Source organism: Branchiostoma belcheri, unplaced genomic scaffold (assembly GCF_001625305.1).
Source record: "Branchiostoma belcheri isolate BF01 breed outbred unplaced genomic scaffold, Haploidv18h27 scaffold120, whole genome shotgun sequence".
In the NCBI taxonomy this organism is placed as follows: domain Eukaryota; kingdom Metazoa; phylum Chordata; class Leptocardii; order Amphioxiformes; family Branchiostomatidae; genus Branchiostoma; species Branchiostoma belcheri.
In genome coordinates this window covers 406077-421660 of record NW_017802603.1, presented here as the reverse complement: position 1 = coordinate 421660, position 15584 = coordinate 406077, and the positions used below count along the sequence as shown (strand labels likewise).

Genomic DNA, 15584 nt, shown 5'->3' with positions numbered 1-15584 from the left:
AGATGAACAGTCTGGTGGATGAAGTCAGGTGAGAATTTGAACACCTCTCAAGTCTAGACTTCAATTGTTCTGTGCATGTGTGAAAACTCTTGGAATTGGAATGGAATTGAAAAGAATGGGACTGTTCTCTACCTGCAGTGTTACTTGCTTGTCTCTTGTGAATAATCAATATGTAGAAACACAGGATTGTTCCCCAAGTAGTGCATTTATTGTAATTCGTACTCCAGACAAGATAATAAGCTATAACACATTACGTATTACTACACAACAGAACCTGATCATGAAACAACCTTGCCCTTGTAGGGTATCTACATGACATATGATGTTGTTACTTATTTCTACTCCGTTGACATTGCAATTTAATGCTTGGCAGGGAGCTTTAGTTGTGTGGGTTGTAATGTGTCTTTTTTTCCTTCAGACAAATAGAAGGCAAGGTGGTGGAAATCTCCAGACTGCAGGAGATATTTGCAGATAAAGTTCTGCAGCAGGTATGCCTATAGTGGTTAATTCTGATTTTATATTATAATACAACACAAAAAGGATTTAGCCAATCTAGATGTAATATCTTTACTTAGTTGTAATTTATCGTAGGACTTACCATAATGCAGCTGTTTTTGCTTGGTCATTCCTGTGCAGGAAGTTGAGATAGACAGGATTGCTGACACTGTGGTACAGTCAACTGAAAACATCAAGGAAGGGAATGAGGAAGTCAGAGAGGTGAGTTGTCACAATGAATAAGGCATATATTACACAGGTAGATATGTAAGAACTACCATGTAAGGCTGTTACAGAGTAGAAAGCTTGCCAAATTATCTGTCAACTGGATTCAACAGGATAACCTACTTGTGCTGTTACTCTTCAACTTCAACCATTGGTATATTATTATAGAATTTAAGTGTTGGGGATACAAGGTCCCAGCCAAAAATAATTTTGTGAAATTTGATAGGAAAGTATTGTTGAAATATCTCCAAACAAAAATCAGTGTCCCTGTACATGTACCTGCAGTCTCATTATTACAATCATTATGGTAGTACCACAGCATTTGGTCAGGACTTGGTATATGGACAATTCAACAGGTACATTGTACATTTGTACTTACCTGTGTGAGTGAGACAGAAGAATTAGCAACAGAAAATGACTCACTGTTCCTCCTTTCCCTTCCCTAAACCCAATACATTGTTGTAAGAAACCACTCCATGGTCTCAATATGGAATGTCAATAGTCATAGGACTTTTTTGAATCTGAATTCTTAAATAAACATACATTCTAGCTGCATAATATTGACTTGAGGTGAAACAGAAATGAATTGTTCTGGCATGTTGTCATTTCATTAGGGACACACAGACTGCCCCCCTCCCCTCTAGATCTCCTCCATCCCAGCTGGATATTCTAACCTGTACTTATACCTCATCACTGGCAATTACTGCACATGAATACCTGGGTCAGGGAGGAGGCCTGTCCCCAAGGAAAAATGCATAGATTTTGCCATTTCAGTGAGCAATTACGTATGTAATTCCCCGTAAGTCTGGACTGGGCAATAATCAATAGGCCATCCGTGGGGCTTTCCTTTAATCTGAAAGGATGCACATTGATTTTTCTTTTTTTATGGGATGGGGGCATTTTTAATAACTCACTCTGGTGAGGCTGAGGTTTCATGCATCAAATTCTTTCACACGTGATAGGCCTTTCATTGCCAATCTTTCCAGACCAGCTTGTCCATTGATTTTGGAGAAAATTAAAGCTGTATTTTCATGCTTGTAAGTGCATTCTTTTGCATGTGTGAATATGAGGGAGTATGAGCTATTATAGTAACACAAAAGTTGTAAACTACATGTAAGATTACATCATTGACTTCTCAGATCACAAATTGATATAAGTAAATTTAAACTAACCTTTTCAGTTCTAGCAAAATTCCAAGTGTACTTCACCTGACTACCCGTCACCTGTCCTTTAGTACTCCGTGGGACATCATCCATTTGTACAAACAACATTGCACCTTACAGCTTGTTTGTAATTAAATGATATTTTGGTTAATTTTCAGGATAAATAAATAATGACATTATTTTATGTTTGTTTAAAGCAGAAAGAAAGGTTGAATCTTATTCTTTCTTACAGAATAAATAGTGTACTATGTATATTACAGTAGCTTTATATTTTTCACTTCATAAGCCTTAACATTTGGTTCTTAGCAGCATGTTTATCTTCATTTTGTGACTAATAGTCCTTGACTAAGACAGATAGGTTTGTAGTGGTCCAATACTGCCAGTCTGCTGCATCAGTGATGGACAGATTCTGCTGGGAATAACAGTTCCATCTGTCCATCAGTAGATCCAGGGCTGAATAGGGCTCCCTAATTAATACTAACCCGATTTCCTACCTCACAAAACTGAATATCTATGGAGAACATGACAATCTAACTGATATGGGAAATGAAGGTCCAATCTATCTATAGGATGGAAAACCAATATACATGTAAATTTGGGCATTAATTCGTCAATTAATCTTACTGTGTATCTCTTCTCTCCATCCAAAGCTGTAATCAGAACTGCTGACTGTAATGCAGAGCAAAGGCCACCTGAACTTAGTTCACTGGTTTTTCCTGTAATCTAGACATCAGTAATCACAGTTCCATTGGGTTAGCATGGTAGGAGACAACACAACTATTATTAAGATTTTCTTTTGAAATTTCCCTGCAAAATTGTTATGAATAGACCCTATAACCTGGTTACTTGATAAATGTAGTTTGCTCTGTTTTTAAAAGGGCATCATAAGATCATTCGGCAGTAGATCAAGACAAAGTATTCTCTTCTTCCTATATGTAATTTGGATATGAATCTCAAGTCAGTTGACTGTAACATAATTTATGCAACATGTATTACTAATGATGCTATTTTTATCAGGCAAGAGGCCAGGGAACTGAGTATGGTATTGGCACAGCCCAGGCCAGGAAGAGGATTTATTTACAAGCTTGAATATTTGTGCAAATGGAGTCCACTGGGGACAATTACAACTGATAAATCTTAGTGAACAAGCTGACATCTGTGCTAATTAAAGCTAATTGTTGATTGGACTAATCAGAGGCACAGAGCAGATGTTTCCAGGGGCCTTTTCTCTCTCAGGAAACACAATTGAGACATGATTGTACGTGCGGTGAATGCTGATGTCAGCACTAACCTTGATTAATATCATTGTTCACTCTGCAATTCATTTTCTATTTCATGCATCACTTACTAATCTGCAGCTTTAAAATATGTCATTGTTTTACAGAAGTTGATTAGGAATTCAAGAACCAGATGATCTGACAGGATTACCATTATGTTTAACACACACACAGGTTTGCCAGTGTTTTGCAAGTTGCATTCTTCAAGTATCAAGAGTGCATTCTTCAAGTATGATTTCTAGCCATAATGTCCCATAGGCCCACTCAGACTTTTAACCTTCTTTACATTACACATTTGAAGAAAAGTGTGCAAGATGGGTTTGCCCTCAGGCTAGGTTTGCTCATGAGGGACAATGTAATATCTAATGTGATTGTGGAAATAGCCCTGTTATTTCTTTTCAATAATGCAAATAGCCCTCCAGTGTGTCTGTCCACTGTATGACTTGTGATTATAAAGAATGCTGCTGTGTTTTCCTGAAGAGAACTTCAAAGTGTTGAGGGATTTTTGCATGCAGTACTCTTTCCAATTATTTAGTCTAAGAGTATTACCATGTGAAATATGCAATCAATAAACAATATGTTGATATGTACAAACACTTTCTTTAATCTGTGTCATCATCATAAAATCATTGCCACATGCCCGGACAATATAGGTGTGCAGTTTCTCACAATGCTCAGTATTGTCATCAAAAAGTAATGACTTCTGCACCTGAACACTCACCATATTGCTCATCTTCACCCATCCGATACAATGTTTATTTCACTGATGTTTTAAGAAAACTGCCATTTTTTAAAAAGAAAATCGGTCATATCCGGATATTGACCTCTCCTGGACACAAGTCATTACTTGGTCTGCCATCTGGCTGGTGGTGAAGTCACCGGTTCACTCAGCCGTGTCTGCAGCCATTAACCTCTGGGTCAAAGGTCAGGACTGATCTATACAGCCTGCTGGAGTCACAGGGTGTGAAATGGAAGTCTCAGCTCTATCAAACGTACCTGCCCCCGGCTAGGGCTCGTCTTGTAGAATTGAAACTTAATCCTCTGAATTACAGGTGGACTTTCCCTCGACAAATCATGGACAGGGCTGACAGCTAGTGTATGGTTTTTGGGAGGAGGGGTGATTCTTGGCTCAAAGACAAAAAATTCTTTTACATAATTTTGCTCGAGTTGTAATATAGAGTTCAGTATGGCCTGCAGTTAATCAATACTTAAATCAATGAGTAGAAATCTGTCAACTCAACTTGCACAACTCGTTTGTCACCCATGATATCTTTATAGTTTTATGTTTCTGCATTTAATTTCTTGTACAAATGTACTATGATACTGACATTAATGATCCAATCTCTTAACCACCTTCTTGGTGAATATCAGATTTTCTGTTTAAGCCTTCTGCACTATGATTTTATTCTCTGATAAGGTCTGACTACTCAGGCTTTCTGCTCTTCTCCCATATGATAAGAGCCTAAGAGATATTTAATATATCCCTTAAGGCCAAGATCACAACTGAAATGGAAAGGTTTTGCACTGCAGTGACAGTGGACCATTTGCTATGTGTGCAATAGTCGTGGCAGCACAAGAGAGTAAGTGTTGTACTCTGGGCAAAATGTCAATGTATATCTTAATATTAACCTCTATGATGCTACTTGCAAATTTTTTAGGATGAATGGAGAAAAGTCATGATCCCTTTCAGTTCTAATGCTGTACAAAAGGCCAGCAACACCAACTTGGTATTATGGATGATGTCTCCTATGGCATTGAGTTTGTTACCTGGAACAGAAAAAATCTCACTGCTTTTACCAGTGCTCAAATTGTCACTGTGAACCCATCATCAGACTACCAAAAGATTGGATATGTCTAGAGGTGTGTTTCTTCAGTTACATAATATATCCTATTACAAAAGGTGTCAATTTTTCCTTGCTTTCCTTGGGTGTCAGCTGCAGCACTTCCACAGGATGCCAGATGCTGAATGCAAAAGAAGTTTATGTGTCCCTTAGTTCAGATGAAGTTCTTAGTCACCCACTCTTTCACATCATTACAGTAAATCTGTCCACTTCCTAACTTGACAGATAATCCAGAGTCAAGATGACTAATAAGTTGTTAATCTTTGTTATAATTAGAAACCAGTTTATATTACATACAATGGATACAACAGGTGTCTTCTGTAATGGTGCATGAATGCTTTACTCACTCTTTCAGGAACACTACACTGCCATGTTGTTGACTTTCATCTGGTCCTCTAAATTTGAAAGATACCTGCTTAGCTCAGCAGCCCTGAAAACAACAGTCCAGCCTAAGGAAGCTTTCTTTCAATTAACCTGGGGATGAAGGGGTCACAGCCTGTCCCCTATTCTCATAAAGAAAAGCCAGAAGCAATGTTTCACATTATACACAGACCTCTTTTGAGAAAATAAGCTTAGTCTAGGGTTCATGCTCATGCAAACATATTACTTGTTCACATGTTCCTATGTATTTTTTTTCAAAAAGCATGGTTGACACTGAGAACATTACCCAATGACTACATTTTCTGTGGTCTGGAAGATAATTTTCTGGAATACACAAGATGTATGAAACCTTTCCTACTCAACTTTGTAGTAGAGGAAGTTAGCAATACACATACAGATGAGCAAGGCTTATTTCTGTCCTTGTCCAAGAAATCCTTCCCAGACAGAAGCTGATCCCAGCTGATGATTGCATTCCCAGCGAGCTCTGATATTTAACATCGTCCAGATAAAACAGTCATCCATCCATCAGACCCTTTGTGGTCAGTGATAGAACTGGTTCAGCCTATCACAGTAGGCTGATGAAAGATTCTGTTTGTAGCTAGAATCCTTTTCAACATTTTCTAGGCCAACACTGTACTAGAAGCCGGTGTGTTAGGCCAAAGTGCAGTTTTACTGGCTATACCATTACAGGTACACAACACTACATAAAACCATGTCACCCAACAAAATTTGGTCACATTTTCTTTAAGATAGAGAAGATAGAGTTAGAATATGTATTTGCATGTAGAGAGCTTTCATAGGAGTGGAATATAAGCTACATTTACTATGATACAATCTCTTGCTATAATTCTGTACAGCTTGACCTCCATGACTTTGTCATCACACTGAGGAGAAAACCAGGAGAGTATTGGGGGAAAATGCAATGTTTTCTTGCTGTTTAGCCTTCTAACATGACAAACTCCTCTGTTTCTGCAGGCCATGAAGAAGGATGCGGGGTTCCGTGTGTGGATCCTGTTCTTCCTGGTCATGTGCTCCTTCTCACTGCTGTTCCTGGAGTGGTATAGCTAGGAGGGGACAGCATCCACCTTTCTACACAAAAGGAAGTAGAAGATCAATGTTATGGTAGCAGTCTAGTACCGGCAGTAAGCTAATTACAAAGTTTTATTTGCAATTGGTCCCAACCAACTCCAGATTACCCAAGCTACAACACATACATGTATAGTCAGCTTGTCTTTCTACACTCTGTGAATTACTCAAATCATTTCACAGACAGTATGAACTTGAGAATATGTTATGCTTGTATCTGTATTCAGGTTGTCACCAGTGTTGTCATTGCTCCCTGTTTAATAATAATGAAGCTGACTTCCTTGTGATGAGAGAAATAGAGAAGTATATAAGAGTACATGTATGATCAAATCTACAGGGAAAACATTTTGCTTCTCAAGCTAGTGAAGTTACACATCAATTTTCCCTAGATTGTATGGAAGAAATAAATGTCTAATATTTATAGAAGGATTCTAGAAGTCTAATTAGTGTGTATAAGTTTATTTTGTCATGCAATGTGTCATTTGTGAACAGATAAACACAAGTAAATGAACTGTTTATGTCAGAAATATTTGCATCAATCTATTTAAAGATACAGTTGTATGTTACTAGCTATAAATGAAATTTTGTGTAGCTAGCAGAAAATTGATCAGTTCTGTCTGAGTACTTGAGTTGGCTACAAAACCAATATTGCTGTTTCTTCATGAACTTTATGATCATCATAGAAATATTGATTAACAATTTAGAGTATTAGTATTACAGTAAACTCTGTTTGCTGTAAGTTGATTTTAATGTAAATTGTATCACAGTGATATTACAAACTGTGTTGATAGCTTTTGATACAAATGGTAGTGCATCTGTAATCTATATCTTATTAAGTCCCAGTTGTGAATGACTCATCTTTGTTGTCATGTTTCATTTCCCAGTCAAAAGAGACATACAAATTTGTTTTCAGTCTTTTTGTGCTCCTTCTGTAGCTTTTCACTTCAGTATTGCTGCTGTTAACTTTGTTGTCAGACAGCTTGCCTGTAATATGTGTCGTGTGCCTGTATCATGTACGTGGGCTGTGTCTAATGAACTGTGTAATCTTGTACGTATTTCCCCGTCACTCACCAGCATCAAGGATTAAGCAGTCGGCGGGATAGAAGCTCAGGCTGGCTTATAGTTATTCTGTGTGGAATCACCCTGGACTCATTAAACAAGTTCCGGAGTAAGAATGGGCTGCAATTGATGCAGTGTGACATCCCTCCGTGAGAAGGGATGGATTAGACATGGCAGAAATTGCACAGGAGGCCTAATTAACAACCTTTCTTGTGACTTGTAGTGACGAGGAAGAACACTCAGGGAATGTCAATGTCTTCAGATGTATTTGGGCCATTACTTGCTCCGGGCAATGCCACACACAAGTCTTTGGCCATCAATTGAAGTTTTATGTGTTGAAGAGTTCATGCATTTGTTGAACATTCCTATACTGTATAGTCAGCCTTTACTGGCATCCTGCTGAGAAATGCGTTCTGCCAATGTCTGTTGTGACCATTCACAGTCATTATGTGTTCCCAAATGCCAGTGTAATATTAGCATCCATCAGAGTGAGTAATGGATAAGTACTGTCCCTGGTGCTGAAAATTGGGTTGCTTTGTTACCCCTTGGTTTGGGAAAGATGTCGTTGTGTAAGCAGCTCACGTCTGGTACCGATACAGATCCGCATGTTTCTCCACTATATTAGGCTTGGGGGCAATATGGAACCATTAAGGCTGTTGATAAATGCATCTGTCAACACTGGATTATTTCAATTGCAAAATTCTGGTCACCTAGCTTGTGGCAAGATAAAGACCATGCACGCATTGCCATGTATGGCCTATGTCAATTCAGAGCACGTACAATTCATAAAGGGTACATGTCTATATAGTCTCTTACATTAGGGCTAGCTGAAAATATCCTGTAAAACAAGACCTTGTCTCCCGTTTTTGTTCCATTTCTTCTAGATGATATAATTATTACAGACTTAAGTAACAAAACAATATATGCTAATAATTGTAGAACTGATTTGCGAGCAACCATGTAAGACCGTTCATGATAGATGTAGTTAGTAGATACCCTAACAATCCCGCCTTTGGACGAGAAGTGAGCGATGTCCTTGTCAAAAAGGGATTACAGCATAGGGGCTGACGGATGGTTGGATCAGGGTCAGGTATATGTCTTCCCTGCAATTAGCGGAGAACTGTGCTGCATGGAAGACAGCTGAAGTTGGTCTGTTCAGCTATCCAATAGATATATACTATCTAGTGGGTGTCTTGGTCAGCAATTACAATAGATTTCCTCTTCATGTTGTAAAGAATGCATATAAAAAGATTTCAATGTTAAACAATTTCTAATACAACACCTTTCGAAATATTTGAATAAGCCAATGTTATGACCAGAGATTCAATGTTGTGTGGTGTACATTTGTATTTTTAGAAATAGAGATTGCCTGCTATCCATGGGACACAACTGTAGTGTTGTACAGTACTAGTAGTTTGTCAACGGTTTTCAAGCCTGTTAACAATGACCTGCTCTTTTCTTAGACCAAGTCGTCCTGGCACATTGATTCGCATTGTGATCACGTACTTTACAAACTTTGCCACTGGCTCAGTACATGCAGTTTTATTGGGCCTTATTACCCAGATGCTTTTGATGAACAAGGCTCATGTCAGTTCTAATACATGGTGTTCTTGATACCCACTATTCAGAGGCTCATCTTCAATCTGAGTAACCTCTTTTGTTTTCCATGATTGATGACCCTGCCTTGTTACAGTGTTCATTTATCTTGCCTGCACCAATGAGCATTGACGTTAAGTGGGATCACCTTGGTAACCAGCCATTGCCATTAATCTAAATGTCACAAGGTTGTCACATGAGAATGATGTAAGGCCAGGCGATTCCTGCGGTTGACGTGATTATGGTCAACTTTGCTGACGGATCGCCCACAAATTGGCTGGTAGACCAGTTATATAGGACCCGCTGTGTGGCTCGGGATCATTCTATTTAACTGTGCTGTGCGTCTGTCAAATGAGTACCAGCATTACAAACTGGGGAGTGCTTGAAAACATTGAGTGCTGCCATCAATGTATATACTTAGGCTTGTTGGTGGCATTTGGAAGTTTGGCAATTTGTCTTCACCAAATGCAAATCAAAGCTGTGTTAATGATGTTTTTGTTGTTGTTGCAAAGGCCTTGAGGTAAAACTATGAATCATTACAATGGTTGGTGGAAACGTTTCCATTTTATAGTTCATAACACATGGTTATTCTGTTCTATGTTTCATAATAAAGATGAAAAAAATCAAATGTAACATTTCCCTACCTGCTGAAAACAGGCCTTCCCTAAAATTCCATCTATGTAAGTTCTGGACTTGTACCTACCAATCAAAATTTCTTTCTAGCATTGTAAATGTTTTAGTGCCGGAATACTTCTACCCAGCACTTTTACATGTTCCAGCGCCTACTTGTATACAATCATGAAAACGTATGGTAAATTGCTACCTTTAAGAAGCCCATCCATACCCTGTCACCTTTAACTGACCTTATCCCTGCTCTCTTAGCCCCTCTGATTACCTACAAAAGATTAAAGCATACGTTGCTAATGGAACCCCAAGTTCAGCGTTAGTTCCATTAAGGCAATATTGCTGGGAGTATCTACCCGCCACTGGGGGTTTTGATAATAAATAGTTTTACCCTTTGGCTGTGAATAGCGGGTTTTGATAAAGCGGAAATTTGCTGTTTAACACGAGATGCGGTTAGCTCTACAAGAGACGCCTGGCAGTGAACCAAGATACCTGTGTTTGAAACATGTTTCAGTCGATTGCTGCATTGCTATGAAGGAACAATACAGAGGCGACATCCACCAATTCTTGGTTTGGTTTTATTTGCACGAAAATGAAACGCCTGCCACAACGACATGCTATACCATTATTGTACACTTTTTCCTCCATCTATGGAGATATAACATATATGTATATATTTATATATACCATTTGTCTAGAACTACCATTTTTCTCCACACAGATCTCACGGTGCTTTACCTGTCTGTCAGATATGTATCATTTTGGTTGCGTGATTCTTCAAAAGATGACTGTTATCGTGTGGTTGGTTTCTTTATGATTATGATATCTAACATCATGATGGTGGTGGTAGAACATGACAATGATTGCATAACGTACAACTTTTCACATACTTCTATTATAAAATGTTTTCACTAACTTCACTGATATTTAATGTAGTATTAACTCTACTTTTGGTTATTGTGTCGAGGATATCCTAAGTAACCATTTCACAAAATTGGGTATTCCACGTTGATACCATGCGGCTTTCTGAAAAGATGTACAAAGTGTGTGAGGCAGTACAGAATTGGTGTACTTCTCACGACTATGTTACATTCATTGTATTACCAATCGGAATTTCGTTTTAGAATTTTGTAAGCACCATAGGAAAATTCAAAGTGTACAGTCGGAGGTGTTGAAATGTTTCATTTCAGCAAAATCTTCCTGTGTCATTATAATCTCTAGTAGAATAATTTCATCACTTCATACACGTCTTTGAAGTGTGGTAGGTATACGTCCAACATTTGTCAAGGTAACATCACAGTTGTCTCCTACGCTAGGTTGTGTAAAAACACGGAACTGAGGGTAGAAAGCTGTCGTCCTAAAAGTGACAGTCTTTTGATTAATTTGAATATTTTCGTCTGATATGGATTGGTACTGGATAATGTGCGATAAGTCTATAGGGCATTTCTGGTTTTTGTACAGCGATGCATCGATTACTAGTATTGGACCTGATGTAAAGACTGATTTGTCACACAAAAGGTTACGGAAAGCACTTCACCAATATTGGTCTGTGATCTTTAGAACAGAAAACGACGCTTCACATTTGCTCTTTGGACAAAGTTATTCCCACATTCGACATCAGAAATAGTTGCTCTGTGCTTGAGTGTTATGATAGTTTCAATAATGCAGAGATATATGCCATCCCACAAGCTGGCTGTCGACGGTCAGGTTGTCCGCTGCATGTGTTGATCCTATGTGTTGTTACAGTTGCCCTGATATCGATCGCTTGATCCCGACGACAAGTAGCTAACGTCACGTTCTCAACAAAAACATCCACATTGTATAAAACGCCGAATATTCAAGTCTATTCCATCCGTAAGCATAAACACCAAACAAACCAGCTATGCCATCTTGAGCTGTGTCCATGAAAATTTTCTTTAGTAAAGCGTATTTAGAATCCACTTTTGCATCAACCCAAACTATGCTCTTCTTATCTTTCCAATGGCGTAGACAAATTCCCGGACGAAACGGGGTACATTTCACTACCACACGTAATTAAACATTAATGTGGTGGACGTCTTACGTTCAAACACTGTACACAGTCAAAGACATTTACTTCTTCTGATCAGCGGTGCTCTTTGTGACGGAGGCAAGCGTGGACTGCTTAGTTTCTTGAGAAACAACTTTTGGCGTCATACTTTCTGTTGCGGTGAAGAATTCGATCGGCGTGGATGACGTCACGGTTGCTGTCTCCAAGGCTGTTGCGCCATCCTGTACTGCCGTGATGGACGAGACGTTTTCGCTGGTTCCCGCCGTGTCGCCAGAGGTGACGGCGTGCCACGGCGTCCGGTAAGCTGTCGGCGTGGCTACGAACTCGATAGAGGGCCGGGTGGACAGATGTGGCGGTTGAGGTGCCAAGGTAGTACTGACTGACGTAGGCTTCGCCACTTCAGGCTGAATCACAGGCGCATGCTTACTGGCCTCCGTTTTATTTGACCAGGCAGTTGGCGCTTGGTGGGTCAACGTCGCCGTCTTCATGTCGGGAGCGCGCGTGACATCGGCAGCCTCCTGCACGATTCTAACCATGGGAACCGTTTGGTACGTCTTCTGGTCAGGGACTGTATGCTTCGTTGGTTGGGCAGTCGTCGGCTTCTTGTCAGCCGCCGTAGTTGGTACTGCTGACTCGGTCGATATCTTTGATGTCGGTGACGGCAGGACGTTCACAGCTGTAGGGGTCACCGTTTGTTTCTGTGTTGCTGCTGGGGTCACATTGACTGGGTTTCTTTGCGGGATTGGCTGGTCTCCCTGCATCTGATTTACTTTAGTAGCAGTGGTGTCAGTGGTACCTGTTGGAAGATGAGCAGTAGGAGCCGTGGTTCCTCGGATACTGGGACGAATGGTGTGCTTCGTGATGACAGGAGACTTGAACGTGATGGTACTAGTTTCTGCAGTGGTCTTCAGCTTCATCTGGGAAACAGTAGTGGCGGCAACTCCATGTGTCTTCGCGTCATCACGGGGGCCTGGTGTTTTTCTTGCTGAGGTGCTGCTTGCGGCGACTTGTGAAGTTACAGTAGACATGGCCGGGGGAAGAGCTGTAGTTGGTGTGATCAGAGAGGTTTGACTAGGTGTGGTGACTTTATCGTGCACCAGCTTTGGAGTTGTTGCTCTGGACTCTGATTCTTTATTAGTTGTTGTCCCTTGGCTAACCATGATGGTGGTTGTTGATGGTTTACGGGTGGTGACAATTACAGGTTTCTTGGTTTTGGGCGGTTGGGAAGTGGACACAGGTTGAGGGATATTTTCAGCCTTCGTTGTTGGAGTAGGTGATTTTGGGGTTGTTGTTGTTACCACAGGCGCCTTGGTAGTTGGTGGCGATGTTGGAGTAGTGGTCGTTTGAACCATTTTAGTAGTGGAAACAGGTGTGGTTTTGTGGAGAGCTACGGGTACCTGTGCGGTGCTTGGCGCTGATGTAGGCGGTCGCGTGGTGTGGCTTCTCCGTAGTGACTTTGACTGTGGTGGTGTGCTGTTGTTTGGTACTAGTGGCAGGCTGGGTGGGGGTAGGTACCACGGTCTGCTCGGTGGTCAGCCCAAGAGCTTTCCAGACACCACTGAAAGGCCGTCGCGTTCGTGGTACCTCGGTTGGCTTCTGAATGACCTGTAAAACAGCGGAACTGCCTGGTGAGACCGGTTGCTAAATTCGCACTCAAGTTAGAGAAAACAGTGAAAACCAACGGAATAGAAATGACTGGCCGATGACTCTCTAAACATGGATAACTTCTCATACATGTCATTAACTTGTTTATTAATATTGTTTATTAGCACATAAAAGAAGGCAATTGACGTATATAACCAATGTTTAGCCAGTGTTTACCTTTGGTGGATTATCATGGGTGGAGGTGGTGGGAGCGTGCTTAGTTGGCCTCGGCTTGAGCCACTCAGGTGGGAAGAAGCCCGTTTCCACATGGTAGAACGGCTTGGGATACCAATGCTCTGTCTTCAACACCTGTGCAAATGGACCGAGGAGAAAAGGTGAGGGAATAAAAGAAGGGATGTAGAGATAAATAGGAAAATGAGCACAGAAATACAGCATGTTGGGCCACCTACTGGCATTTTGTGATGATCTGGAGAAGGTGGGCGGAGAGTAGCCACCGCTTCCAGACGGTTTCGTACCTCATCGGGATGCCTTCCCTCGGGGCGGATGTGGCGGTGAGACGGTCCTTTCTCGGCGTTGTTATTGTTGACGTTCTTGACGGCGGAGGAGTGTTCGGGGCTCGGGCGGGGGTAGTAGGCCCCAGGCGTGCGGTGGATGGAGAAGAAGCAACGGTTGCCCTGTTGAAACGGGAACACGGGCGATGTATTAGCATACGGGAAAAAGTCCCCAAGTTTCAAGGCAGTTATTTTTCTCCCTAACCCTAAAGTTAATCTTGTTGTTAGACATTTTCCTAAATCGCAATAAGGAAAGCGATGCAGCATGAGGAAGTTGCCTTCCTGTTCCTTTTTAATCGCAAATTTGCTATACCATTTGCCCGTAAATCTCCGTTAAGTTTCATTATTCATTAACCAATAAGAACTTTGATAAAAGGAAACGTGACGCACGGACAAGCCGTTACACAAAGGGTCTGTATACACGAGCACGTCCTCGGTGTTCCAAACGCACACGGCTTCAATAATTGGCCCTATTCCCATCTGCCCGTTCAGAGAGGGATCTATCAGGCGACGTCGCCGGTGGCAGGGGCACCATCGACCGGCTTGCTTTCTCATTTCCGCCCGAGTCATCAGTTTTTCACACTACATCAAAAGCTGGACGGATTTTCAACCAAACATACGCTTATACCGTCGTCAGTTTATTTCGGAAGTAAAATTATTATTTCATAAACATGTTTATCATTACGTACGAATAGATAATAACTTCCGGAATTTTGAAAACTGGATTTACTAGAATATACCACTATATGGTCGTGGACAAATATACCTTGGTCATGTATTACAGAACATATCTATGTTTAGGGTCTTTAATTCCCACCGGCGCTTTTCTTTTGTAAGGGAATGGTTACTTTAAACCTGACGTAGATTTGTCGGAAGTGTCTGCTGATCGATATTTCGATATTAGCAACTTGGGTGCAACTAAACTTCTTGTCCGCCTGCGGTTGATGAAGTAGAAAGGATGCAATTTCGCCTTCCTGCCCAGAACCCCCCGTCTGGATCGATAAGTACCGCGGCCAATCTGCCAGAAATAGGCCCGCGATCACTTCCCCGGCCCCCATTGTAGTGGTGGCGTGGTTGTTGCCCGTAAATTAAACGTCAAGTCTGATGTTGGCGGCAATTTGGCAGTGAACCTGGCTATCTAATAAAATAAATACAGGGCCAGGCTGATGCTGAGAGGAGAAAATCGTTATCGACCGTTGGTGGAGATGGCTAGATGCTATCCTGTACTTCGGCTTTTCTGTGTAATCATTGCTAGTTGGTGGAGAACCTAATGATTCTGGCTTTGTATGTTCGACGTATTAGGATCTGATCGTACATTTTTATTACCAAACCACCAATTAGGGTTGTAGTACAATGTTGATATTTTGATGCCCGCTTATTTTAAAGGGAAACTTTTGAAACATTTCCACATATTTCTCCTCCCAATGTCTTTCTACTAATGTCTGCCTTTCTGAGAACCGGCATTTGTGTTTAAAGAGCATGTGCCATGTCCAGCCGAATATGTATCTATCACATGCATTTTTCTTGCAAAGACCAAACGCTATCGTGCACACCTGAAGCGGAGAAAAAACATCACACTCTGTATTGCGATCGATAGGAAGAAGATTCATGGGTGACATCCGCAGCTAGATTGACCAGCTAAATTGTCTGCT

The 15584-nt window shown here is 40.9% G+C and overlaps 3 protein-coding genes across 4 annotated transcripts in view; 1 reads left to right on the top strand and 2 right to left on the bottom strand.

Annotated features, from left to right (window-relative positions):
* Positions 1-8299, top strand: part of LOC109462945 (syntaxin-18-like) — a 17359-nt gene extending 9060 nt beyond the window's left edge. Inside the window, exons 8-10 of one of the 2 annotated variants that reach the window (XM_019759575.1) lie at positions 419-488; positions 637-717; positions 6358-8299. In XM_019759575.1, the coding sequence (XP_019615134.1) occupies positions 419-488; positions 637-717; positions 6358-6450 (244 nt within the window). In that variant the 3' untranslated portion in view covers positions 6451-8299. The remainder of the gene's footprint in view (positions 1-418; positions 489-636; positions 718-6357) is intronic. The other variant, XM_019759574.1, reaches the window with a different exon arrangement.
* Positions 8300-11838: 3539 nt separating this feature from the next.
* Positions 11839-13128, bottom strand: LOC109462918 (mucin-2-like). Its single transcript, XM_019759547.1, has one exon. It carries the CDS (start codon positions 13126-13128, stop codon positions 11839-11841), a length of 1290 nt encoding a protein of 429 aa, XP_019615106.1.
* Positions 13104-15584, bottom strand: part of LOC109462950 — a 31359-nt gene continuing 28878 nt past the window's right edge. The window contains exons 4-6 of the mRNA XM_019759581.1: positions 13897-14055; positions 13598-13729; positions 13104-13381 (exon numbers count right to left, since the gene is read on the bottom strand). Coding sequence (XP_019615140.1) covers positions 13130-13381; positions 13598-13729; positions 13897-14055 — 543 coding nt within the window. The 3' untranslated portion in view covers positions 13104-13129. The remainder of the gene's footprint in view (positions 13382-13597; positions 13730-13896; positions 14056-15584) is intronic.